Source organism: Brachyistius frenatus, unplaced genomic scaffold (assembly GCF_029030835.1).
Source record: "Brachyistius frenatus isolate BFR_SWC_R1_liver_20210118 unplaced genomic scaffold, ASM2903083v1 Contig_72, whole genome shotgun sequence".
In the NCBI taxonomy this organism is placed as follows: Eukaryota; Metazoa; Chordata; class Actinopteri; family Embiotocidae; genus Brachyistius; species Brachyistius frenatus.
Genome location: NW_027210671.1, coordinates 1533408 through 1561051, shown reverse-complemented (window position 1 = coordinate 1561051; position 27644 = coordinate 1533408). Strand labels below are relative to the sequence as shown.

At 41.3% G+C, this 27644-nt stretch overlaps 4 protein-coding genes across 5 annotated transcripts; 2 read left to right on the top strand and 2 right to left on the bottom strand.

Moving 5' to 3' along the window:
• Positions 1–924: 924 nt before the first annotated feature.
• Positions 925–8334, top strand: agpat9l (1-acylglycerol-3-phosphate O-acyltransferase 9, like). The gene is made up of 13 exons (XM_069707885.1): positions 925–1129; positions 1361–1427; positions 2839–2987; positions 3104–3249; positions 4240–4314; positions 4414–4503; positions 4591–4684; positions 4779–4894; positions 5074–5129; positions 5340–5425; positions 5532–5660; positions 5973–6052; positions 6417–8334. The coding sequence occupies exons 1-13, from the start codon at positions 983–985 to the stop codon at positions 6520–6522; spliced, it is 1341 nt and encodes a 446-aa protein (XP_069563986.1). The 5' UTR covers positions 925–982; the 3' UTR covers positions 6523–8334.
• Positions 8335–9985: 1651 nt separating this feature from the next.
• On the bottom strand, positions 9986–11415 carry myl7 (myosin, light chain 7, regulatory). Its single transcript, XM_069707718.1, has 6 exons — positions 11380–11415; positions 10940–11015; positions 10575–10679; positions 10409–10487; positions 10247–10295; positions 9986–10155 (listed from the first exon to the last, which is right to left on the bottom strand). Exons 1-6 carry the CDS (start codon positions 11413–11415, stop codon positions 10051–10053), a joined length of 450 nt encoding a protein of 149 aa, XP_069563819.1. The 3' UTR covers positions 9986–10050.
• A 1638-nt stretch (positions 11416–13053) lies between these two features.
• Positions 13054–17583, bottom strand: gck (glucokinase (hexokinase 4)). Its single transcript, XM_069707855.1, has 10 exons — positions 17503–17583; positions 17005–17167; positions 16757–16911; positions 16516–16635; positions 16259–16354; positions 16046–16145; positions 15768–15951; positions 14965–15120; positions 14280–14513; positions 13054–13816 (listed from the first exon to the last, which is right to left on the bottom strand). Exons 1-10 carry the CDS (start codon positions 17581–17583, stop codon positions 13669–13671), a joined length of 1437 nt encoding a protein of 478 aa, XP_069563956.1. The 3' UTR covers positions 13054–13668.
• A 4875-nt stretch (positions 17584–22458) lies between these two features.
• On the top strand, positions 22459–26903 carry ykt6 (YKT6 v-SNARE homolog (S. cerevisiae)). Of its 2 annotated transcripts, none has more exons than XM_069707856.1 (8): positions 22459–22653; positions 22964–23101; positions 23518–23600; positions 23947–24047; positions 24146–24250; positions 25417–25508; positions 26508–26609; positions 26707–26903. In XM_069707856.1, the coding sequence occupies exons 2-8, from the start codon at positions 22998–23000 to the stop codon at positions 26879–26881; spliced, it is 762 nt and encodes a 253-aa protein (XP_069563957.1). In that variant the 5' UTR covers positions 22459–22653; positions 22964–22997; the 3' UTR covers positions 26882–26903. The 2 variants fall into 2 exon arrangements, with proteins under 2 accessions (XP_069563957.1, XP_069563958.1); XM_069707857.1 differs by having other exon boundaries at positions 25417–25482; positions 26707–26842.
• Positions 26904–27644: the final 741 nt, after the last annotated feature.

Sequence of the window (27644 nt, the reverse complement as noted above, 5' to 3'; positions counted from 1 at the left end):
AAATTCTGTAATTTCTCTGGTGACAGATGTTTCAGTCAACAGAACTCAGCATCAACATGCTGACCTTTTTTTCTCCCTCCACAGCATCCCTGAGGTGCTCATACTGTAGGTCAGGACTCTTTGAGAGCCACTCAGACTTTGACTCTCTCCTTAATAAAATACTCTGAGATGGTATTTTTTTTGGGATCATTATCCTGCTGAAAGATCCACCTTTTTTTCTTGAATAATCTTTTTTTAAATTTTGCGTCTTAAATACCTTTGTAAACTTCACCGTTTAGGAATGCATCTATAAACACAAGTTCAGAATTAGAGGAAACAGCACCAGACTTTATGACAAGTTTCTTGTTAGTTTAGACTCATTTTGTGAAATATGTTTTCCTGTGGACTAAATTCCAGTTTATCTAACAATTTATGAGCATCCCTCCCAGGTCCACGTGTCTGCACTTCCCTCTCTGGCCACAGGGATGCGCTGTTAGTCTCTACCCTATGAACTTTGCTCCAGTAATAGATGGGCGTGTTTGCTCTGAGGGTTCAATTCTTTGAGGTATTCCTCTGTGAGAAAGGACATGGACTGAAGCTTGACGGTAAGTTGAATGGGGTCAGCCTCAAAACTTCCAGAAATAATTCTGACTTGTAGTGTAACTATGGAAGATCTCTGTCATAGTTTGTGGATTTTGTTCATATTTTCAGGAATACATGTGATACTGATCTTTAGTGTTTTTGTGTCAGTGTGAGACTTTACACCTGACTCAATTAACTGGAGTGTTTCAACGTTTTGTTCACATTATGCTTGCTTCAGATGTCATTGTGGGTGTTTCTTCATACACTGAGAAGTTGCAGTGTCTTACACAGGATTCTTGTCTGTATGATTTTGCTGACCAAACACAACAAAGAAAACTCCTTTTTCCTTCCCCACAAACAGGACTACACTTCATCTGAGTCACAGGGCTGCTCTGCTATATCTCAGGGAACAAGGTGGTGCATGATGGAGGACTTCTGGGCAGGAACTTTTTGGGCCCTGAAGATCTGGCTGTACCTCATTATCAGCCTCATCATGATCCCCGCCATGTTTGGATTCTCACTGGGCATCTCTGAGAGTTACATGACCATCCTGGTGAAAACCTTGGAGGTACTGTCACAATAATAATATTTCATGTCCTCTACAGATGTAATGAAATATATCTCTTTCCAATCTACTCTATTAAAATAAATTCCACAGCTTGTCTAGAAGAAGAAATAAATCCTGTTATCTTTGTATGTCCAGTCTACAATTGGTGGGGTACTTTGTAGTTACCTGCAGATGTTGTGATTCTTATCCATCCACTGAAGACATGGATAATGTCCTGTATGTCCTCTACAGTGGGCCACGCTGAAGATACAGAAGGTAAAGGCAGATGAGCGAACACTCGTAGCTTCTGCATCTAATGGTGAGTAGCAAAGACAGACAGACAGACAGATCTAAAGAAAATAAATGACTGTGGTGAGGGCAATCTTCTTAGGAAGTTCTTATCATATCCTTTATTGTGAAACATGGAGTTTTAGGGACAGATGTGTGTTTGCTGCAATACTGGATTTCATTAGATACTTTATTACAAGTCTGGGCAAGCACGTTGCAGTCAGACCACTAGAAATATCTATTGATTTACCTATAAAGTAGCCAATGTTCTTCAGCATACATATAAACAGCTCGCAGGGTGATAGCTCTGTCACACAGCAGGTTGAATTGGTTTTATTTTGGAGCACAGACAAGTTTCCAAATGGCACTGTGAGGGCTTTTGCGATAAGAAACCAGGTTGCTCTGAGAACTCTTGCCTATTTCACAAGATGCAATCACTCAACTCTTTATCAGACAATATAAGCTGCACAAGTGGTATCCCCTGCTGTAACACATGAAGACGTTAGTGTTGTCAGCAAAATGCCTTCTCTGCAAAGTCCAACGTGTGTCAGTGGTTCCGTTTTAAATGTGGACAATGAACACGAGAAGTAAAAGTGATTAATAAACAGATAACGCAATTACTGTTCTGAACGTTTTGATTGAATATTGACTACAGAGTTTGTTACTCAGGGTTTTGGACTTTGCCTGGTGAGTTATCAGGTAATGCGGAGTTTTTAACTGTTCTAAGACCTGTTAGGGGGACAGTTAAATGCCAGGCAGTGCAGCTTTCATTACTTAAGACTGCTATCAAAACAGCTCAGTTCTTGTGTTTTTATTATGTACCGCGAGTCAAAACGTGTAAGGAAAAGTTTTAGGTAATATATTTTGTTTCGGAAAATCTCTGCTGTGATGAGAACTCGTAATGCAATATCTCATGGGGCTCTTTTTAGTGGCAGTATTACAAGTCTGCTTGTTATGCCGTAGGACACTTTTACACTGTGGTGAAGCAGAGTTGCTGGTGATTTTCTTCCAAGACTTCACTGGAGTCCAGAATACTTTGATTTATGATAATCATCTATTTAGATTTTCTTGTTTTGATTTCATTCTGTCAAAGCACAGAAAGAAATGTCCTTCCAAGAAATACTTTCCTGAATGAACTTTGATTCTGTCTGTTGATTCAAACACTATCAACACAGTGTAAAGAGATCCGGCCAGGCTGACTTATTTCACAGATTGCTACTAAGATAATGATTCCTATCACTCACACTATCTCTCGCTCGCTCGTTCTCTTTCTCTCTTGCTCTCTCTTTCTCTTTCTCTCTCTCTCTCTCTCTCTCTCTCTCTCTCTCTCTCTCTCTCTCTCTCTCTCTCTCTCTCTCTCTCTCTCTCTCTCTCTCGCTCTCTCTCTCACTCGCTCTTTCTCTCTCTCTATCTCTCTCACTTTCTCACTCTCTCACTCTCAGGTCTCATCCAGAGGAAAGATGGCTCTATGGAGAAAGAGTTGGAGGAACTCAGACACAGTCGCCCCAAACCATCAGAATGTGGTGATTTTACATTAAGTGACTGTTTCTATTTCACCCGACGAGGAATTGAGAGCATTGTAGAGGATGAGGTACATTTTTACTCTATTACTAATATTGTCTTAATGGTAATAATTGATTTATAATGCCTGGTTTTGCATTTCAGACTTTTAAGTACTCTGTACATTTTTACTCTCTTTAAATTTAGGTGACTCAGCGGTTCAGTTCTGAGGAGCTGGTGTCCTGGAACTTACTGACTCGCACCAACAATGATTTCCAGTACATAAGTCTGAGGTTCACTCTGGTCTACGGGCTCGGTATATTTGTGAGATACTGCATCCTTGCCCCCCTCAGGTACACAAATACTGAATCGAGTGTGGTGCATACAAAAATACGGGAGCAATGAATTGTAGTGACACACAGGCATCCCAGCTCTGGAGGCAGAAAATAATGTCATGGGTGGAGTCATAAGTGCCCTTTGTTCCAGTAGAAATAATGTTACCCCAAGATTGAAGCCTCTTGAAAAATGTAAGGCATAAGAGGGGAATAACTTAATGCCATAATTATTTTCTATATAAAGCTTAACCAGTTTTTCAAAGATGAGTTTGCAAGTCACTTACAGTAACTGGTACATCAAAAGGGTGAATGTCTCTTCCTAGTCTGTTTAAAGGTCCCATATGTGTAAATTCACATTTCCATTTCTTTTGATCAGAAAGCAGGTTTAGTTGCTGTATAAAAACTATGAAAGTGTCAAAATGCTCAATCCACAGAAAAATGCACACTGGCCATAGTCAGCAACTGTACCGTTTGGACTTCTTAAAGTTAGTGATGTCACAAACTCACGCTCACATCACGTCTCCCCTCTGCATTCCCCACTGCCGAAACTTCTCTGTAAAAAAACAAACACAGAGCAGTCATTCCATTGTTGAGCTAGTAAGCTACAACAGTGATAAATACCTGCGGTTGGACGAGGTGTGCGTCATTCAGAAAAGAGTCAGCCAATCAGAAGAGAGGACATGCCTTAAAAATACAGACACAAAACAGCCTGTTCTTAGTAGAGAGAAGCTCCAAGAGGAGATGTAAAACTATATTGAGATGGTTTTTGGTATTTAAAACCACAAAAATATCTTACTGTATGGGACTTTAATGTCAGTGAATAATATTGCCACACTTGGAGAATGCTTCCAGCCATTTGCCATTAGATCATGCTTGTAGTCCTTCTTGAATCCAGTTAGATTAGATTTAGATCTGTTAAATATGCCTCAGAAATAAAAAAACAACAACTTCAGACTCTTCTTGACTTGCTGCTTGAAAATTGAAGACTGAATGTGTTACACTCTCCAGGATAACACTGGCCTGCATTGGCCTGACCTGGTTGGTAATAGGAACATCTGCAGTTGGATTTCTACCAAACTGGAGGTGACCACAAAATATAATCTCGCATTTTTTTCAACACATCATGGAAATGTATCCCTCCTAAATTGTGCTTCATCTGTATGTGTAAATGTCTGTTTTTAGGGTAAAGTCGTGGCTCAGTGAATGGGTCCACGTCATGTGCTACAGAATCTGTGCTCGAGGACTCTCTGCCGCTATTTGCTATCACAACAGGTACGAAAGCTTCCTCATTAAGTGCCACTCTAACAAACATCAGAAATAGCTTCATCTTCTGATTATGTCTTCACCTCAATACTGCAGGGAAAACAAACCCAAAAAAGGAGGTATCTGTGTCGCCAATCACACCTCTCCTATCGACATCGTGATTCTCTGCAACGATGGATGTTACGCTATGGTATTCAGAGACACCACACAAAGCAGCATACAGTATTTCAACATGTTTATATCAAATGTTATATTTGGTATTTGACCAAAAATGTGTCTCCCAGGTGGGTCAGATCCATGGAGGTCTGATGGGAGTAATTCAGAGAGCCATGGTGAGGTCTTGTCCTCACATCTGGTTTGAGAGAGCAGAGATGAAAGATCGCCATCTAGTGACCAAAAGGTTGGTTTATCACTGCACGACATCAACACATTACAGTTTAGGCTCGTCATTGTCATTGCCGTGTTGTATTTTCTGTCCGTGGCTGTTCTGATACTAATAGATGTCGGCATTTTCCTCAATATGTATATATATTTATATAGTAAGGAAAGGGTTTCCATTGCCTTATGTGTTGCTTCCAGGTTGAAGGATCACGTGAATGACAAGACAAAGCTTCCAATATTGATATTTCCAGAGGGTAAGTGTGACCATGTAGAAAGATTGACTTACTACAGGCTGATGTTTGTCTCTGTATTGTCAAAGAAAAGATTCTGTGAATGTTGTTATTTCAGCTCAGTGTCTGATGACAGTCTGAGCTGTAACAAATGAGCAGATATTTTATTATGTGAGTTTGGAAGGAGCTCACACAGCTCTATCTCTTTAATCTCCTGATGTCTGGTTTCTATAGGAACCTGTGTCAACAACACATCTGTCATGATGTTTAAGAAGGGAAGTTTTGAAATCGGAGCAACAATATATCCAGTTGCCATTAAGGTAGTCTCGTCTAGCAGTCGTTCTCCTTCTCATTCATTTTCTAGCTCTCTGAGTCTTGTATATCTGATCCTCACTGCATGCCTGCGTATCTTTGATCTTTTCATAGTATGACCTAAAGTTTGGAGACGCGTTCTGGAACAGTTCCAAATACAGCATGGTCAGTTACGTGCTGAGGATGATGACCAGCTGGGCCCTCGTCTGCAACGTCTGGTACCTGCCGGCCATGCACCAGCAGGTGTGTTTGACATGCTTTAAAGCACATGCATGCACCTCTCCACATATGCACACACACCGTCATGTTTCCATCACTTCAGAGGATATATTATTGAATTAAAACAAAATTTCAAGGACACTTATTCTTAATCATAACTATTATTTGCCTAACTTTTCTTTACCCTAACCTTATCTAACCATAATGTCATGATTTACTGTATAGAGATTTGCTTTTTGTCCCCATAAGGAAGGTTGGTCCCCACAATGTGATGGTGTAAATACATATAAGCACATCATAGTAGCCTGCATTTGTTTTTGTATTCATAAATGTCAGGAGGAGGAAGATGCTGTCCAGTTTGCCAACAGAGTGAAGTCAGCCATCGCTCATCAGGGAGGCCTGATAGATCTGCAGTGGTAAGAATTAATCTCATCACTTTCTTAGTAATGCGATTTTTACATTGCTGTTGTTTTTGAAACTGACTAAGCTTCATTTTAGATAAAAACATTTACATTTCAAAAGAATCCTCTCAAAAGCCAAGGTTTATACAGTGACTGAGAAACTGACCCACTGGCTTATAAGACACAAGTAACCATTACATCACAGCTGTTATTAACTTAAATCTCTAAAGTGGAACAGAGGAACGTGCAGTTCTTTGCCTGAGAACATCTACAGTAAAACGTGTGAAAGTACTGCCACTGGTCGTCCAGTGTATTGTATGAGGTTGAATGCTCAGCATTACTCTCAGTTTGCTCTGACTTTCACGGTCTGCCTCTGCAGGGATGGAGGCCTGAAGAGAGCAAAGGTGAAGGAGACGTTTAAAGAGCAGCAGCAGAAGAAGTACAGCAGTATGCTGGTGGGAGACGACAACAGCAACAGCGACTGAGATCCTTGTCTTGTTTTTGGAGAACACAAACTAGAAAGAGGCCACTCTCCTCCAGTGTTTTCTCACCAGCTTGACTTGACAGGGAAAAGTACAGCCAGACGGGACTTTAAACAAACACTGTGAAAACTTTGGCACGACTAAAAAGAGGAGACTCTCAGTGATTGACAGCTAACACAAGTGCAATATTGAACTTCGAGGTGCAGAGAGACTGTGAAAAGGGAAAGCTCTCTGTTTATTGCTGCTTTAGATTGTTACTGCTGTGATTGAATATTAATGCTGTAGATGAAATTTGTGATTACAGACGAGCCACTAGTTAGACCAACTGGAGTCATGAATGTCTCCAGTTTTACAGCCAGTTGATTTACTCATGTTTTGTTGATTTCTTCTTCTTTTTTTTTTTTATAAAATGTATAGATTAAATACCCATAGTGTGATTATTTAAGAGCAAAAAAGTAATTGTAGTTGTCTGTTTATAAGAAAACCTGACTCATTTAGTAAAAAAATTGTGAAGAAATACTGAGATATTTGTGATTTAAGCATTTAAAATGGGCTTTATGTATTTAGAACTTGCAAAATAATAAACACGGATAGCCATTAACAGACAAAACATGAAATTTACTTGTGATCACGTGACAATGTACATGTGATTGTGCATGTGAAACATGTATTTTGCCAATGGGAAACATTTGGTTATGGAACAGTTTCATGGTGTAATATATGGAGCCCATTTAGATTCATCCATCCATTATCTATACCTGCTTTATCAGGGCTGGAGCCTATCCCAGCTCACATTGGGCAAAGGCAAGGTTAGACCCTGGACAGGTTACCAGTCCATCACAGGGCCAACACAGACAGATGGAAACAAAGATCATTCACACCTAAGGGTAATTTGTAGAGCCACCAATTAACCTGAGACGCATGTTTTTGGATGGTGGGAGGAAGCCGGAGTACCCGGAGGGAATCAACGCAGGCACATGGGGAACATGCAAGCTCCCCACGGAGAGGCCCAGGCCCGGATTTGAACCCGGAACCTTTTTACTGTGAGGTGACGATGCGCACCACTGCGCACCACTGTGCCCCCCCCCCCGCCCATTTAGATTCCCATGTGAAAACTATTATATGTATTTTTTCACGTTATCATAGGTTGCAATGTGGTAAAATTGTGCCTCATGTTGAAAACATGGGAAACTTGGGTGTTTTTTCTGAGGGAAGGACCTAACTATATCACATAGTGTTCAGTTAAAGTACAACATTTTGGGAGCATCTTCCAAATTTGGGTTTAACACTGACAGACATAGTTTAGTTTTTGTTATTCAAAACCAAAACTTCACCCCCTCACTCTTTTTTGGCAGAGTTAAAAAGACAAAGCACAGACAAAAGAGATGCTGGAGTTTTGGCAGTTAAATAATAAATGATACTTGTGCGTGAAAGTTCATTTCATTAAAGGTCAACATGAGACGTTAACGTCTTTACAGTATAACACAGAGCCGAGACAGTTTGGATCGCTCTCCAATGGATGGGTTTCTTGAAGAGTTCTCCTCACTGCCACCATCTGTCTGTGGGACTTCCTCATTGGCTCCTTGAAGCAAATTAGAGACACGTTTGTTTGTAGGTTTTTCTCTGTCGTATTGTGAAACTTGATTTTCTTTTGTTTTAAAATGTTTCTCACCATCACTCTCATGATTGTTTGGATCTGTGTTGTCCTGTGTGACCTGTGTACAAACAAGCATCACTTCATCACAGGAACAGACACAGGGTCTGGCAACCTTTAAATGGATCAGTTATGAAATGATAAAAGTACTTACCTCCATCAAATTCTTTTTGGTCTGACTTTGTTTGATTTCCCAATATCTGCAAGTTTTATCAACAAGGACTTTAATTTAGTCACAATTTAAGGGTAAGCAGCAGAATCGTGTGTCAGACAGCTTGTGTGTTTAAAATGTGACTTCCTGTCTCTTCTTTTATTGACCCAGCTTGGAGAAACAAATGGTATGGTGAAATATTTATGAGCCAGATTAGTGCCTCACATCTTTGTCTACCTCAGCACAGTTCAGATGACAAACGGGCTGCTGTTGATTCAGTCAGGCAGTGTTTAAATGAAGCTGCTTTTATCTCTCAGCATCAAAAGCCAATAAAGCTGCACTGTAACAAATCTTCAGCGGCTCTACCACTGAATGCAGAGCCACTCTGGCTATAACCATACTGTCACCAGGATAACACCGGCAGAGTTTTTAACTTCAAAAATCAAGAATATCAATTCTTTATCTGCTGTAATCTCACCGTTCCAAATAGGAGTCACAGTTCCCGTTGACAGGTTTGGTCTTCCTCTTAAATCCATCTGGGGTCCATGTTATATTTGTATCTACTCCTACATCCACCCTGCCTCTAGCTCCAGATGCGATCGGCATCTCTGCCAGTACCACTACAGATGTCAGAAATGAGTAAACAAAAGCTCACAGTCATCTGGATGCAAACCTGCTGCTGCAAATGTTCCTGAAAGACCAGCTTGCCTTGCACAACTTCACACACTCTGGCCGTCCGCTTGTTGTTGACTGGCTGTTTGCTGTGTGAGCAGGAAAATGTGGCCTGAGGACTTTATGGTGGTGTTTGTTGTTGTATCCGTAGCAACAGTGCACCAAAAGAATGGAACAGCAGTGAGGCCTCAGTGAATGTGTTGGATCCACTGGCATCTACTTTACTTCACTTTCATTAACTACTATTATAACAAAAAAAAAATGTATAAGCTGAAGTTAAAATTTTAAATCTCCAAAGTATTTTTTAAAACCCGATAAATTCTCTCTTGTCTTTATGTAATGTTCTTTCACTGTAATTTTGTATAGTGTGCTGATATGATTCTTTTTAATTTATACAGTCATATTTCTTGATGAGCTGAGTTAATTGAAATGTTTCACTTCAAAATGTTTATTTTCAAATAAATTGAGAGAAGGACTTCAATTTCTTGACTTTCTCTTTATGTTGACTGACATTTTTTGGTCTTACTCCATATATAGAGTTACTTAACAATATGTGAATTTCTAATCAATAAAGACGATTTAGCGGAGCACAACACTTTATTCTCAGTAACTTACAAGCAAATGAGAGGGGGGGGGGGGGGGGGGGGGGGGGGGGGGGGGGGGGGGGGGGGGGGGGGGGGGGGGGGGGGGGGGGGGGGGGGGGGGGGGGGGGGGGGGGGGGGGGGGGGGGGGGGGGGGGGGGGGGGGGGGGGGGGGGGGGGGGGGGGGGGGGGGGGGGGGGGGGGGGGGGGGGGGGGGGGGGGGGGGGGGGGGGGGGGGGGGGGGGGGGGGGGGGGGGGGGGGGGGGGGGGGGGGGGGGGGGGGGGGGGGGGGGGGGGGGGGGGGGGGGCAATTCTCAAAACCAACAGAACTGCAGCAATGATAACACTGTATATATTCCACCATTTTTTCCAGTATTCATTAATGTTTTAAATTAAAGCAGCCAATGGGAGAACAGTCATGAGGTTTTTTTTCGATGGCCTGTGTGTCCTGACTACGCAGACACCTCTCCTTGTTAGGATTCTTCCTTCTCATCTCCGTGTGTGATGATGTAGCAGAGCGACTTGTAGTCGATGTTGCCAGTGGGATCGATGGGAGCGAGAGCGAAGGCCTGTTCCACCTGCAGTTGTATGAGATCACAATATGTCTGCTGAAAATGATCGTAAAGAATGGCTTGAAAGTCTGTAACCATAAACACAGACAACACAAACCTCCTCTGCCGAGAATCTATCAGCCTGGTTCATCAGTAATCGTCTAAACCTGGATAAACAGGACAAAAAAATTAAAAGAAGATAGATGTAATGTGATGTACCGTAAATTAACATAGAAAATAATTGAACAACATGAAAGCTATTTAGCAAAATGTATCTTACTCTTCCTTATTGACAAAGCCTGTCCCATTAGGGTCAAAAAGTTTGAAGGCAGCAAGTATGGTGTCTTCTGGATCGGTACCTGGAGGAAAACAAAGTATCATCCAGCATCATCTGAAAGTTTCTCATAGAAATTCAAAAATTTGTCTCAACATCTGTAACATCTCACCGTTGAGTTTCTCCCCAAAAAGAGTCAGGAACACAGTAAAGTTGATGGGACCCTTCCCCTCATTCAACATCTCATCCAGCTCCTCATCGTTGACGTTAAGCTTACCTGGCACGCAACACACACACACACACACACACACACACACACACACACACACACACACACACACACACACACACACACACACACACACACACACACACACACACACATACATACATTACAAATATATACAAATACATACAAATCGCATTTAGTGAATCAGTTTTTAAAAATATGCAATAAGAAAGCAGGCTATATAAACAGAGCCTTCAGTTATAATCTATTAGTACATCAGTGTGAATCTATAAAAGTAAAGAAACTACCGAGTTGTCCGTAGGTCTGCATAAGGTCCTGTTTTTTTATAACACCATCTCTGTCCTGGTCAATGCAGCCAAACGCCTGTAAGATAAACAAAAAATAATAATCACAAAGATTTCAAATAAAATTAGCATAGATGGATGGGCGTGTCCCTGCACCGTGTGGGTGGGGTGGGCTTGGTGCATATGACCATAAAAAGAAATCTGTGACAAGCTGATGATAGCTCGTCACAAACCGAGTGTTCAGAACAGTCTGAAGCTGAGCGTTTTTCTCAAAGGAATTAAGTTTTTTACGTATTACGTATTTTAAGGCCATTCCAATCACTTTGATTGTGTTAACTCAAATGGATAAATAACTTCAATATGAATTTCAAAAACCATAAATATCCTCCAAGAAAGGTCTTGAAGGAAGCTGTGTCCTGACAGGACAAGATATGTTACTGTACCTCCTTGAACTCCTGGATCTGCGACTGCTCGAACATGGAGAAGACATTAGAGCAAGACTTCTGTCCTCCCCTCTGTCTCTTATTGGAAGCCTTCTTACTTGCCTGAGAAGATGAACACAATCTCTAATTCAAATCACTCGAAGGAATGAAAAACACCTGCTTTCACAATTGTAAAATAATGTCTTTAACCACACAATGTGAGAATTTCTATATCATCTGACATATATTTTTTTAAATCATCACTGACTGGAAACCAAAAGACTGAAAACTGACTCACCATGTCTGAATGATCGTACGTGGACTCCCAGCCAGGGTGTGATGCTGGGGTGGGTTTTATGTATGGCCCATCTTATCTGCCACCTTCCTATAATAGCCTGCGGTGGGCAGCACAGTCCCTTACATGGCCATGGCCGCCCTCGGTGTGTCACTGAGTGGACTTGATAAGAGGTGAAGCAGCCAGGAACACTCTGAGCTGGAAAGTAGAGATATGATCAGAGAGGGGGAGAGGAGACAGATGAAAGTGACCTCTGACATTTGATAGGCTCTCAAACAAGGAAAGTTACACTACAAAAGTCAAACCTTAAACATAAATTTATGTTTGTTGCGCATTATTTCAGAGAATTAATAAGATAAGATTGTAAGATTGTGTGATGCTGCACAGCAAGCTTTCAGCTCATATGCTCAGAAACATAAAGATTTCTTGCTCTTTCAGCAAATGAGACAAGATAAGCTCAGGGGTCTCTTTGGGGCAAAATTCGTTTTTTTAAACTTCACTGGTCTACTTGTCTTATAAGTTTCTATTTTCATATCATTCCTTTCTCATTTTAAAAGCTCTGTTTGAATGACAATGCTAAGACTGTGAACAAATTAAGTTAGCACTGTGAAAAATGTCTAAATCTAGATTTATTAGGCCTAAATCCAGCTAAATCCTCATGTGACTACCCTTTTCTCTCTCCAAAACTCTCCTCACTTGCACACAGGTTCACAAGATACCTGGCAGGTAGGTGGCTCCCAGCATCTTCAGGAACTTGCTGCATCTCGACTGTGCATTCAGACAGTCTCAGGGTTTTCTGTCTCTTACAAGTCTCCCAGACATGATGTTGAAATCGGGGCTCTGTGGGAGTCATGCCAACTGCCACAGGTCTCCTTGCTCTACCCGTCACTGAAGATGGTTCTTTATCTCTTCGGCTGTTGTGGGCTCGTTGCTGATGGTACGGCCCGATGGATAAGAACCTACACATATCATTCAACTTTTGCAAGGATTTGTGTGTAGTTTATATTAGTATGAACAGAATAATTTATCATTATTTGTTCAGGGTCTATTTTCACAAAAACTAGCAAAACAATTGCTGCATGCCGGAAAGAATATATAACATTCATATTTGGTAGCTTTAACTTTATTCATGTGACATCAACACTGCTGTCTTCAGATTTGATATTGTGTCAATGGATTATTTCTTAGAAGATATTATGTTTATATTATTTTATGTTTTAATGAGACCTTTTTCTCAAACTTGGAATTGCAGTTATAAGATGTCACAGATATAACCAATAAGTCACAACACTGAGATTTGCAAGTACATTTCAGCTAGAGCATTAAAAGTCATAATAAAAAAAATAACAACAACAACAAAAAACAAATTTAAAATGCAATAGTTTAATTAAGCAGTTTTATTTACAGTTAAGCGTATTCACATCCAAAGCACATTTCATTATGCACATAAGAAAAACTACATACTGGCTAACACATATAAGTTGTAAATATGAAATTGAAATATACAATACCAAACAAATATTTCATTGCTGACAAACAGGAATTACACAACAAAGCAATGAATTTGATTTAGTCATAATTTACAACAGCATTTACAAAACCCTTGTGTTTACTCTGATATTATGAAACACTATCATCAATAATATATCAGCCAGGCTACAGGCCACTCTACCAACAGGCAGTGTCACACCAGGAGCATGTATCTTAAATGAGCTTTCATGCTACTTAATGTTTTGGGTTCAGCAGTAAACCAGTTCTTAAAGTTCAGAAACATTGAAGTTGCTACAAGTTGGTCTAAAACTATCAGATAGAGTAAATAACACAAGTTCTTTGATGCTTTCTTGTCCTTAGATCTTCCAGCGATGAGTACTCAGTTTGCAGACAAACATCCCTCGGAGCCGGCAAAAGGCAATAGCCGCACATCTGTGGACGACATGTCATCAACGCTCTCCGATCAGAGTTCAGGCTTTCTTCACTGCTGTCCTGCCAGGAGACAGCTCAGTGCATATCTCCCTTTACTGTGTCAGCATGCATGCAGCCATCCTACAGGCCACTGCTGAGATGAGGGCTGCTCCACGCCCGCTGCCCTCATCCGACTGGATGAAGGTGATCTCACAGTGAGGCGTGAGGTCCCTCACCACTTTATGGAACCGTTCGCGGAAACTGGGATACAGAAACAATCAGTCCGTGTCAGTCAGATCTCCATCACAGTTTTTCACTTCTTCCCCAATGCTTAGTTATCGAAGTCTAATTTAGACTCTAATTTATTTTCTGTAATACAGTGGATTTAAGGAAAACAAGCATTCACTGAGTCCCTAATTCTTAAACTGTTTTACAAAGAGGAAGAGGCTTTAAAAGGGAACATATCTTTGCTTTTTCCCAATGCATTTCTCCCTATATGATTGAATATTACTGCAGGCCCTGCAACTTGATTCTCATTTAATGTAGTCAGTGGTACATTTGAGTTTTTTGGGGCCATATAGGTAATAAGAGGACATTATTTATTAGATTGCTAGGTTTGGCTTTAGCTTTGCAAAAGATCATTTTAATTACAAAATCTCTCTATTCACTTTCATATTCAGAAAAGAGATATATTAAAAAGTCTAAAAAAACAAGCCTTGCTCACCATGGGTGCAACTTGTAGACAGACCCGTCGACCCCCACTGTGATCTCCAGGACTTCCTGGCTGCGTCGCTCCCTCATCAGGTTAATCACACCACCGAGCCCGGCACCGCACATGTGAGCAGAACGAGTGGAGACACTCTCGCAGACCAGACGCACGATGTCACAGTCCAGCTCTGAGGGCAGAACGCCCAGTGAGGACAGGATATTGTAGATTTGTTTTCTGTCCTCAGAGTCACTGAAAGAAATCACAAAAGGCAAAAAGTGTTTGTTGAGGCACAATGCACATTATGTAGTGTTTTGAAAATGCAAATTTTGAAAATAAATCTTTGGTTCCACTATATTCTTCGTTCATAATACTACTGCCATGTTTATATAATCCAAAAATGCCCAATGTTTTGTGTTTTTTCTTCTTTTCTCTATATTCTACAAATACTGCAGAAAATACTAAGTGTAAGTGAAACAAAACCAACTCATCTCCATAATCTCTATCAACACTGATACAAACTCATGTCATCAGCAAGTCTGTTGCTTTTTTTCCACCTGTTATCATTTAAATTCAATATTTGCATGGCCAAATAATGTCTTATCATATCTTATCTTTTGTCAAGTTTTTTTTTTATAGGCAATGAAAATAAAATGTAGTTTTCTCAAGGTGGTGGAGAAGTGTGGAATTCACAGACGCTCACCTCTCCACCTGTGAGACATAGCGCGTCTCAAAGCTGCCACGTGTCTTCAGCTGCTCCGAGGCTTTGCCGTTGAACAGCAGGTCCTCATTCACCAGCTTCATCAGAACAAGCCTCACCAGCTCGCCCATATACTTCCCACTGATCAGCTTCTCATATCTATATGAGGACAAAAGAAGAGACAGGGTAACTTTAGAAACAGAGGAATGTTGATAGGAGGAAAAATTATTGTTGGAATGGTGGAAGAAAGAGGAAGGATGTGCGCATCATAAAACACATAACAAAAACTGTCTTTCCCTACAAGATGAGGGCTGGGAAAGAAGTAGGAGGAGAGAAAGGCAAACGTCAAGGCTAAAGAGGCTGAATGAGGCTGGGCTCAGCAGTCGTCTGTGTGAGGGGGCTGCCAGTAAAAAAGGTAAACAGCCATTAGGCTGACAGGCACTGAGAGGGATCATTAATCTGACACCCCCACCCGCTGACTGACCACTCACGTATGAGGGCTCCGGCCATTTACAAACATCCTGAGGAAAAACAGCTGGGAGCTTGGCAACTACACAGAGAGCTCAGGTGAGAGTCAGGTGAGTACTGCCAGAGAACGGTGATTAATTCAGAAAAAAACAGAGCGAGAGAGACGGAGCCATGATTGAAACCACAGTCCGAGTTTTACACTCCATGCCAACCACTTTGAGCTTCACAAACAGATAACTTGATTGGACTCTTGTCACAAGTGCACTCAGTAAATGAAGCTGGAAGATTGTGTGACATGTCTGTGTGAATGTTTGAACTGAATGGATCCTTCTACTCACAGCTGCTGTCCGGGGTTAACTGAGGTCTCGTCCACCACTCTGTCGTACTCCAGCCTGAACTCCTCGAGCTCCCCGTTGTCTCCGAACGCACCCCACTCTGTGTTCACGCACATCCGGCCCTCCTCTCCTTCTACCAGCTCCACAGTCCACATCTCCTCCATGTAACATGCGTTACAACCAGTACCTGGTAAGAAAAAGCAATAATACAAACCTTAGATGGTCTGCATCCTTATGAGTCATTGGTGCATATGAGCATATGTGTGTTTAAAACGTATTACCAACAATCATCCCAACTTCACAGCTGCGATCCTCGTAGTAACAGGAAATCATGGTGGCTACTGTGTCATTCACCATGGCAACCACATCCATTTCAAAGTCCTATATGACAACACCAAATCATAATGGGTTAGAGTCCTCCAGCTGTATATAGGTGTTGTTGTGTTGTGTTATTTATTAAGAAAAAACAATAATTCTAATACATAGTCACTCACCCCTCTTCTCTTGATTGCATCTCTGAGTAAACCCACAACATTGTTTCCTTCTGCCCCCGAGGCTTTGAAGCCTTTGGTCCAGTTAAGCAGGATTCCCTGTAAAAAAAAAAAAAAAAAAAAAAAAAGGCAACTCTAAATGTGTAAACTTCATATTAGATGCAGAACGTCTAGAAATCTGGCAAATAAAGTGAATCTTAAAGGGTGTTTTTTTCATTTATTATTTAAACATATGTCCAGTGGACAGCATTACATCCCACCTTGTCGATGTCCTCATGTCGTACTGGAAAGGAGAAGGTAAAACCCAGAGGAAGCTTCTTGTGCTTGATGTGGTGTTTGTCCAAAAAATCAGACATACATTCTGCTATATAGTCAAATAGCTGCAGAGACAGAGAGGAAGATATAACGGCACAACATTTCAAGTCAGCAGTCACCATAGAGCTATATCCACTCTACAAGAGGGCAACTATAAAGAAATGTGTATAAATCCTTGTCACCTACCATTTCAGCAGTCCCTGTCATGGCATCTTCAGGAATAGAGTACATTTGGTTCTTTGTCTCCACTTTCCAGCTCCTCTCCTCATCTTCTCCCACTTTCACGAGCATCACACGGAAGTTTGTCCCCCCCAGGTCCAGAGCCAAGAAATCACCCACCTCTACCAGAACAAAACAGGACACATAATGTACTGAAAGCATTTAGATTTTATCTAAAAAAGTAGCAGTTTTATTTTTCAACAATGATCATCTACCTGATCCCTCGGGGGTGGAGCACACGTAAGTTGGAAGCATTTTGACACTGGCCTTTTCGTGCGTCTCTAAACGCAATCCTCTGTCCATTTCACACTGCATCCTCTTCATGACTTCTTTTAGTTCTTCTTTATTCAACCTGAACTCTGACAGGATCTGATCCACCTGCCATCAGACGATAAAGAAGGATGTCAGAAGCTGCACACAAACCATACTTTTTCTTCGGTTTTACACAATGTGAAAAGGACAAATGTTGATGAACCGTAACGTGAAATCTGAGGGTTCACTTATTTTCAAATGATGGTGAAAACTAGAAGGAGTAACAGACAAGTGAGGTGCTATACAAAAAACGATACAAAACGAGTTCTTACAACCATATTTCTAATTACAAAAAGGACAAAACCTCATCTAATAAAATATGGCAATTCATGGCAATTCTTTCAGGCAGAAATTACTTGAACTTCTAGAAAGTCCTATTTCAGACAAAAATCAGATCTTACCATGAGGATTTTATCAACCACAGGACTGTAGCTACAAGGACTCTTCACCATCTGGTCGAGACAAGAATTGACACACGGCATCTTCACAGGTTTGACTAAATGCGCTTGTGTGTGTTTCTAGGTGTGTGGTGAGTGTGTGTCCAGCCTGTGTGTGTGCAGAGTCAGTGAAGTGTGAGTGCCACTGAATGAGATCCTCAGCTGTTTTTATGCTCAGGTGAAGTGGGCTGGACGCACCACACACAAATGCCCACCCCTTCTCAGTCTCACCCCATCTGGTGACAGAGGTTTAAACACACACAGAAACATACACATGCAAAGACAGAAGTGCAGCCTCTGTGCAAACTTGTAAGAGAAACAAAAATCCCCGTGACCTAATTTCTAAAAAGTAAGAATGAAGCTTTGTGAAAGGTCCAGTTTTTTTGCAGAAGCAAAAAAAATATCATATGCTGCATTTCATCTATGATTTGTTTCAACAAGAAGCTCTATCACTATTTAATTTACATGATTACTTTTTTCTTTAAAAGAAAATCCTTAAAGTAACCATAGAAACATGAATCATAAAACATGCTTGAACTACAGGTTTTAGGAATGCTGATATTTTACTATTACAAAGGTTGATAATTAAAGCTATCACAGAGTATTAACCTTTGCCTGTGATTCAACTAAATAGCTTCTATCGTGATTAGGCTACTTTTGAAAAAGAGATTTTTCAGTCCAATTATGTTTTCCTTGTTAAATTAAGGTAATATAACAATATTTAATCAATAATCACTGTGAACAACTCAATACCCATTACTGATAAGTTTAAGTTCAAAGTAACAGCAGTCGCAAAACTGGATGCTGAAGCAAACAGCTGCATCATGAAGTGTCTTGGACTTCTAAGGTTTCTTTCAAATGCTGCTCTGTTTGGAAGAAATGCACAAAAGCTAATTCTTGGGAACATCTCGCTTTGCAGACTGCAGAAGACTAGGCAGGTGACCAGCTGGTCAGAAACAACACAAACAGAGCATGAAAGGCAGAGGATTGTGTGGGCAACAGCATCTCTAAAATAAAGCCTGAAGAACTCGTCAGAAGAATCCAAGAAGGAAGATGTTCTCTGAGCTAAGGAAAGCCACAAAAGCTTCTGTCAAAATAATTTATGAAAAAATGAAAGAAGTTGGTGGTCATAGAAGGGACGGGGTGGAGGAAGAGTCTGTTAGCTAAAACTAGCATAGGCAATGGACAAAGTAAGGTATTTAGGCAAGATTGAGTTTTTTAATTCGAGCCATGTATGACACACTAACTATCCCAGATAATCTAGGCTGATTGATTTGCTTAGAAGAGTAATGCAGCCCAGGTAAACCTCCACCGCATGACTGCAAGACCACTTTGATTCAGGGTCATTACAGGACACAGCATGACCCGCTGCTAAGGACGCTGGCCGATCTCACTGAGAGCATGACAGTCTTGGTGAGCAAGAAGCACAAACATCATTGGAAGCAGCTTGTCCATTTTGTAACAACCAGTACAATTGGTGCAGAGCTGCCCCACACATCTCAGAATAATCTATTTTTGCCTTAGGAAATGACTGAGGTCAGACCTCACACTGACACCTGACATTGCCCTGTGGTCAGCAACTGAGAACCTTGCCTTAATATGTACCGAGAGAAGATGGCTTCAGGAAACTTTTCAGAACAGGCAAGAATAAGGGGAACTGACAAATCACACAGAAGAAGTCTGTCTGGTTCCAGCTGCACTGAGACATCCCTGACAGCTGCCCCACCTTCCTGAGACACCCTGGGATTAAAGGGGCGAAACAACAGTGAAGGATGGCGCCCACCTAAACACTCTGCAGCTGGTACAGAAAGAGCAGAAATACCTTGCAGGTTTCAACAACCACCGGTCACCAAAACTACATTAAGTTTGGTAAATTATTCTTTGCTTTCATGTGGCAATGAGTGGCCTGTGGCTTAAGGTTGACCCAACCGACAGAGATAGAGAGGTTTAAGCATATGACCCCAAAAACTAATAATAACATGCTAGAGGTGAATGCCTCGTGTGCTTATCAGCCCTGATAGTTTACCTGAGCAGAGGTCAGAGCTATTTTTAGTTCTGACCTTGGTCTGTGAGGTAACTCTGATCCTTTCACCCAGTGTCCTCACTTCAAGATTTATAAATAAACCCAGAGTAACTCTAACCTAATGACACAGATTGTAAGTAAAATCATCCAGTACTGATCACATTTATTTCTCCTGGTTGTTTCATAGAAGCTGTGCAGCAAATAATAATGAGTAAAGTATCTAACATATGTGATGCAACATTACGACAAACTGAGGTGTTCTAGATGTCTTGTCAAACATTTTATAGGCTACACATTTCCACAATCTTCAGCTGAGATATCTGGGTTGTTTTAAAAGTTTGGGATCTCATGTTGGTCTCAGGGGCTAAAAATCAACTCAAAAGGAGGAACTTTATGTAGTTATAATGTGTTTCTAACATGTTGGTCAATACTTATATCAGCTCCAGTGTGAGTTCTGACTTTCAGCAGCAGGAATCTTTTTAATGTCGACTGATTCTGATAAACAGATGACTACAGCGCGGGAAAAACCCAATTCATTACAAAATGCCAAGAAATGTTAAATGGTGACATTTCTAAAATCATAAGCAAGTTGTAACACAGACTCAGTTTGCATTGCGTGAATTTTTGGAAAAGAGATGAATGTGTGCCAAGTGCTTGTCAATAGCTGATTATCCAGTTAATTTAACCTGCTGGGCTGTTTGCACAGAGAGTGGCCTGATGGATCTCCAGCTGTCTCTCCCAAAGTAAACCTCAAAGACTGAGCAACTGTGTTATTCGACTACAGGAAAAGGAAATGTAAAAATCTGTAGGCCTACAGTGTACTACATAGGCCCCACTGTGCATCAAGGAATTTGTGTCACAGCTCGTTAACTGCGGCACACAAGTCTCTTTATTAAAATTAGCACATTGAGGTGGAAGCCTTTCAAGCCAGTCTTGTCAGATGTCGCCTCCATTTGCTGTATCCATCAAAGCCTTACGGACTGTTTGAAAGTCTGCCTACTTCGTTATTTACTTTTTCCCATTCTTTAAAGTGCCTCCTTTAAAGTGCCCTTCATCTATTTCAGATCCATACTGCAGCCACTGGCCCACTCTATAGCAGCAGGCCTCCAGATGTCAACACTGCTTAAAAACTCAAAGCATTGTATCCATACTTACCTTTTACTGTTTTCTTTCATAATCATTTTACGTTTTTGCTTACTTAGTTACTTCATTTACAGTTATGAATTTTTCACAAACATTTAATCAGTGGTTTTGCATTGGGTTTGTTCATTTAGATTATTGGTTACTACCTTATTTACATATACAAACTTATAGTAACTCAGATAGATAGATAGATAGATAGATAGATAGATAGATAGATAGATAGATAGATAGATAGATAGATAGATAGATAGATAGATAGATAGATAGATAGATAGATAGATAGATAGATAGATAGATAGATAGATAGATAGATAGATAGATAGATAGATAGATAGATAGATAGACAGACAGAGATACATACATACATACATACATACATACATTTAGATAATTTTTTTTGTCCTTCATAATTTAAAATTTATGTAAAAATTGTTTGTTTTACAGGGTTATTGTGATTTAATCAGTTTCAACCAGGAGACCTATGTCCATCATAAGCCACATGTCATCATAAAAAGACAACCTTGACTTTCAACTCAATCAATTAAAAAAAGTTATTTCATTACCTTATCCATCGTATCACCACGAGGATTAAATCGTAAGCGTCCTGCCGACCATTAGTGCTCTGCAGTGGAAGTTCACTCCTTTTCCCAGGAGTACTGGAGATTCCTAAATTTCTGCTCTTATCGTGTTTTGTCTCGGTGCCCGTGCATAAAGTATAAATAATATGTTATCCTCTTACAGACCATTATTATATTCCCAGCGTTTGATCTACATAATGCTTCCCGGCAGCTCTCAAAGACATTTACATATCTGCAGTGTTTTCAAGGCCAAGCTGGAAAACCGTGAAACGAAGTCATTAGGCTGGGCACAATGTTAAATAAACGGAGCTTTTCTCATTCTTAAAGATATTTTAAGGGGAAAAAAATAAACTTCATTCTTGCACACATTTAATTAAAAAACTATCCATTATGTAAAAACCTGTGGATCCGTCTTCATTCTTGGAGTTCAGTTAAAGTCCACAAACTGAATGTGCCATCCAGCAGTCGAGGAAAATAGATTAAAACGTTGAATTTTCCACCCAAACATTAATTTCAGCGATGAACCATCACATTTCTGAGCAACAAAACTGCTAAAAAAAATAAAATATATATATATATTAAACAAATCTCCAGGTCCGTAAAGCTGAACTTCTCACTGACTATATGGCCTCAATATCTTTACCAAAACTAGTTCCAAGAAAGAAAAATCCTTTCTCCCCCTGGTGCAGCTCACCTGTCAACAGATGCACCTAAAGGCTCAGTGGTTTCCACGCCAAAATGATTTCAATGTGTTGCCAGGGAAATGAATAACAGGCCCACTTCTGACATGGAAAACACTTAGTTACCCTGAGTTAAGTGGCCAGGGGGGAAATTGTTAAATGGAGCAAGATTACCAAGAGAAAACATCAATTGAGGGTGCCATGTTTTTGGTGGACAAAACAGCTGACTCACAAAACCACCAAAATGTTTAAACAATTTTAGACCTATAACCTAATTGGCAAATCATTTATTCCTCTTCTTTATTTGCTTCACACCCAAAGGTTTCAAAATTACTTTAGAAAATAAAATGCCCATAATCATTAGGAATTCAATTCTGGTAGTTGAGTAAATATACTCAGCTACATTCTACCACTGATTGCGTTACATTTGATCTTACATTCAACAGGAACCGTGAAACTCGTGTTTGTTTCAGCCGGAGCCAATATCCCGTTGGACCGTCTGGGGACCGTGACGTGGTGGGTGATCGGTCTCTTAAGCGCTTAATGCAAACAGTTAAGTTGCCGCTAACTACACCGTGTTTTGGCGTGCGGACATCTGCCAAACATACCCAGGAGTTTTACTTTATGTGGACTAAGAGGTCGTTGTGGTTGTTTTGACGGGGATCGAAGGGTTTTGCTGCAGACTTTCCCGGTAAGTTCGCTGCGGCCTCGCAGACCAGGTAGCATGCGGAGCTAGCGGCGCTCTCGACCGGATTCAAAGACGCGTCGACGGGTTTTAAACCGCATTCACGTCATGATCTGAACCAGTTAACATGGTCTTCTCCGCCCGGAGGGGGAAAAAAAAAAAAAAAAAAGCTCGACTTAAGCTGAGCGTTAAGATAACAATGACCGGTGAGCTCCCCAGCTACCGCCGGTCGGCTCCTCTGAAAGCTGCGCGTTAAGTTTCTGTCTTTGAGTGGTCAGTGGATGAAGGATTAACGTCCTCATGTGACTCTGTCCAGATCAGGACTGTGTCTGAACTGATCCGGCGGCAACATGAAGCTCTACAGCCTCAGCATCCTCTTCAAGGGAGCGACCAAAGCCAACCTCCTCAAAGCGGCCTACGACCTCTCCTCCTTCAGCTTCTTCCAGCGCTCCAGGTGCGTCCTTGTCGTCTCATGTCGTCTTCATGTCGTCTCCATGTCGTCTTCATGTCGTCTCCATGTCGTCTTCATGTCGTCTTCATGTCGTCTTCATGTCGTCTCCATGTCGTCTTCATGTCTTCTCCATGTCGTCTCCATGTCTTCATGTCGTCTCGTCGTCTCCATCTCGTCTTCATGTCGTCTCGTCGTCTCCATCTCGTCTCCATGTCTCCATCTCGTCTCCATGTCTCCATCTCGTCTCCATGTCTCCATGTCATCTCCATCAACGCGCTTTGATCTAAAACGTGTTCTTACCACCGCTGGGTTTTTAATGTCACTGTAATAATCTTGATGTTTGATCTGTGCGGTCGCCCAGCAGACTTTTGACTGTCTCCTGTTGTCCACGAGTGATGTTATTGTTTTGGTCTGTTTAGTATTCAGGAGTTCATGACCTTCACCAGTGCCTTGATTGTTGAGCGAACATCACAAGGAAGCCGTGCCTCTGTCAAAGAACAAGGTAAAAAGATTAAAAGATAAGAAGGGACACAACCAGGCAGTCCAGTTTTAAAATTAAGATTTTTTTTTTTTTTTCCCCTGTCAATGATCACTTTAGACCCTCAGCATCAAACAAGCTGCATTATCAAATTGATGTATCAAGTAACAAGAAGCTGCCGTTAACAAATATCAGGGCCGCCCCGATGCTTAATGACTGTGTCTGTACAGAAATCACACTTTATATAAAAAGAAACGTGTCACTTCTGCTTTTCTGAACCAGCATCAGACTCTGGGTTCACGTACCATCAGGAAGGCTGCTGGAACACGCGTTTGTTGTGATCACACCATCTATGGTTTCTCTCTTTCAGAGTACTTGTGCCATGTGTACGTGAGAAATGACAACTTGGGCGCCGTGGTCATCGCAGACACTGAATACCCGCAGAGAGTCTGCTTCACATTGCTCGAAAAGGTGGGCATACATACAAACATAAAACACACTACTATGGACTTATCAGCTTTCAGAGTTAATATTGAGATTGTTCTCATTGTTGTTGTTTTTTTTTTTAGGTATTAGAGGAGTTCTCTAGGCAAGTAGACAGTATAGACTGGCCCTCTGGTAATCCCGAAACCATAAACTACAAAGCTCTGGACATCCACCTGTCTAAATACCAGGTCAGTTTATCGTCTGCTTGTAGGAAAATATGTCAACGAAAACTCCGATTGCCTCCGAGTATGACTCGACTATGACTGTACCAGGTGTGCCTCCATAATTACCACGTTTTGTCATTTCCTTGTGTCACGTTGAGCTTAGGGCTGGGCGTTGTGGACAGAAACTAATATGATCCTGTTTTTGGCCAAACATCTCGATATCCATATTGCAACAACATCGTAGGGATATTTCCATGATGAGATTTTTCATTAATACAGTGAACCCTCGTTTTCCGCGGGGGTTACGTTCCAAATAGAAACCGTGATAGGTGAAATCCGTGAAGTAGTAACCTTTATTTTTTTTACAATTATTATACAATGAAATACTCCATAATACATTGAAACCAAAGAACAAAACCTTTTTACAAGCCCAAGCATTTGTTTAACAAATAAAAGTACTGTATAAATGTTTTTTTTTACAAATAACTACTGTACTGTAAAATAATAATTTTAATCATCAATACGAACTGAAGGCTTCAAATTGCTGAGATCGGCACCGCCCCACTGCGACCCGAGTCATTGGATTAGAACGGGAGGAAATGAAACATGATTATGAAAACAAATACAAAGTACAGTAGGACAAATAGTGACTCGTGTATTTCACTGCTCTTCTGACTGAGCCGCTGCATCCTGACTCCGCTCTGCAGCGGTTCTTTCTTCTAAAGCCGGCGGTGCAGGTGTGGTTTTTCGAGAGAAGAACATAGTTATCGGTAGTTGTTGTCGCTCTTTTTTCTTCTGGGCAAAAAGATTCTTATAAACCGACATGCCACCATCGATTATTTTTAATTTGGCAAGCTGTTTTACGCACGTGTACATATTAAACCGCAACGTTATTGACAAACAGGTAGAGAAGAAGCGGAGAGACTGTTTAGCCAATCAGAATGCAGAACACAATGCACGATGCAAATCCGTGAAGCAGCGAGACCGTGAAAGGTGAACCGCGTTATAGCGAGGGTTCACTGTATTCACCAGTAATGTGGCTACAATGGTAAAGTGAAATAATAGAACAGTCTACTAAGTTTATGAATCTGTTTGTGGCCGATCACAGACTACATGTTTACAAAATGCGGCCACACAGAATACATGAATACTTGACAGCTAAGTTGCTTGTTTTTGTGTTTTTTCCTCAGAACCCCAGAGAAGCAGATGCAATGACCAAAGTGCAGGCAGAGCTGGATGAGACAAAGATCATTTTGGTAAACCACCTCCCCAAGCACAGACGGTAGTCGACACTCATCAGGGCTAATTATGTATGCACATTGCTCACTTGGGTGGAAGCATTAGAATTTTTCTTTTTAGTATTGCGATATGGCTGAAAACACACACATTGGATATGGAAAGATCACACTACCGGTGTAGTGAACCGAGAGGAGAAAGAACTTGTTTCTTTTCACTTTAAGGTCTAGATACCTTCCAAATGCCACGGTTCGCTCAGAACTTGGTCCTCAGACTTCCTTCCTACCTCTTCAGAAATCATGTGTCACGTGTTTTATGAAACTCCACACTGAGAGATGGAGATGTGGAGACACAATACCTTTAAAAAAAAAAAAAGATAGGGATAACGGTTAGCCTGGTGTTCCCAGACCCAAATTTACTGCAAGAATTCATGTCTGACCTCGTTCCATTGAGGATTGTTTCCAGTTGTTGCATCCTGATGGGCGTAGACCTCGGGTTCATTTGAAAGACTAATATAGCAGCCTGTAACCAATCAGCATTGACCGCCACCCAAACTCTACCACCGCTGCCGTCGTTGGAACAATTTAAAACGCCCTCAGTTGTTGCTGATTGGTCCGTGGAGCAAACAATGCGAACCCAGTTTCCAGAATATAATCGCAGTGAAAACTGAAGCTGCGAGCAACAGTCAGGTGAATCCGGGACACATAACAGCCAGCAGTTTAAGACAATCTCTCCAGGAAGTAACTGCTGGTGTTGCTTTGGGCTGTGCACATCAAAAGCGTCACAAAAGAGAGCTACAAAGAGGAGTACGATGCCACGCCCCTTTCTCACATCTGCACAGCTAACCGGTGAAGGTTGGATCTCCAGTTCAGGAGGTTAACAGCAAATATGCAACACGGACCCCTTGTAGCGTTTGGAGGGAGGACAGGTCTGATCCCACCGACCTTAAATTCGACTTAAACCAGTTTTATTGGCCGGATTGTTAATCTATAATAGTCTTTACACTGGGCAGGATCTACCTAACGAAATATGTTGCTTTCTTCAGCATAACACCATGGAAAGTCTGTTGGAAAGAGGAGAGAAGCTGGATGATCTCGTGGCAAAGTCGGAGCACCTGGGGAACCAGTCCAAAGCCTTCTACAAGACTGTAAGTGCTGACGTCTCTCCCGATTGCCGCTGCACTGTGCGCCCGTCATCACCCGATGTTTACAGACCATGTGTACGTGTTTGTCTTCACCCTGCAGGCGCGGAAACAGAACTCCTGCTGTGAAATCATGTGATGCCACTGCCTCGTCCTCGCAGGACACGCCTCTCTCTGCCTTTCTGCTTTTCCTACAACTCCCATCATGCACCAGCCACCAGCTCTCAACAAGGACAGAACGGGCCGCTGTCTCGATCCAAGATGGGGAGCAGGGATGAGAGCATTAAAAAAACCACCAACAAAAAAAAAATAGGAAAAAAAGGTGGCCAGTCTGAGTTTGACCTCTCTGGATTGTGACTGATGGGGGCTGAAGGAGCGCCGCGGTTCGGGTCAGGGGACGAAAGTACCGTTTGAATTCTTTGTAACCTTTTCAAGGGGTAAACATCTTTGTGGTGTTTGAATACCAGCCGGAGACGTAATTGTGTGACGTTGTGTATTGGTAGTGTGTCTTTTTGAAAACGTCTTCGAACCATTTAATGTTATTCAGACTGAATCAAATCTTAATACTTTGATCTCTTGAATTTTTTTTTTTTCGAAAGAGTATTAACCGCAGTTGTGCTTTTGCTTCGAGGCAACTCTGACAATCTCACAGTCTTATCATACAGCGCGGCACCGCTGCAGTTCTTTTAAAACTGGTTTTCGTTCAGGTGTAGCCTTTAACGCCCACTAGGTGACCCCGTCTATTTACTCCGCTGTTCAGATGAGCCTCAATGTTGAGATCAACCTAAAAACTTGAATGTGAGCAAAGCGGCTGTTCGGACACGTGATGTCAGAATTAAGATCAATTTTACGGTGATTTTTAAACATAGTTGGTCTACCGGATTTAGTTGCATAACTTCTTCTCTCTTTTTTTTTTCTGTCCGATAGCGTTAAACGAAATCTGCAACATTCCCACTTTGAATGATGGTGTTATCGAATGATGCAAATGCTTGAAGCTGGTGAGAAGTGGGAGATTAGACGTAAAGCGTATAAAGATGTTTG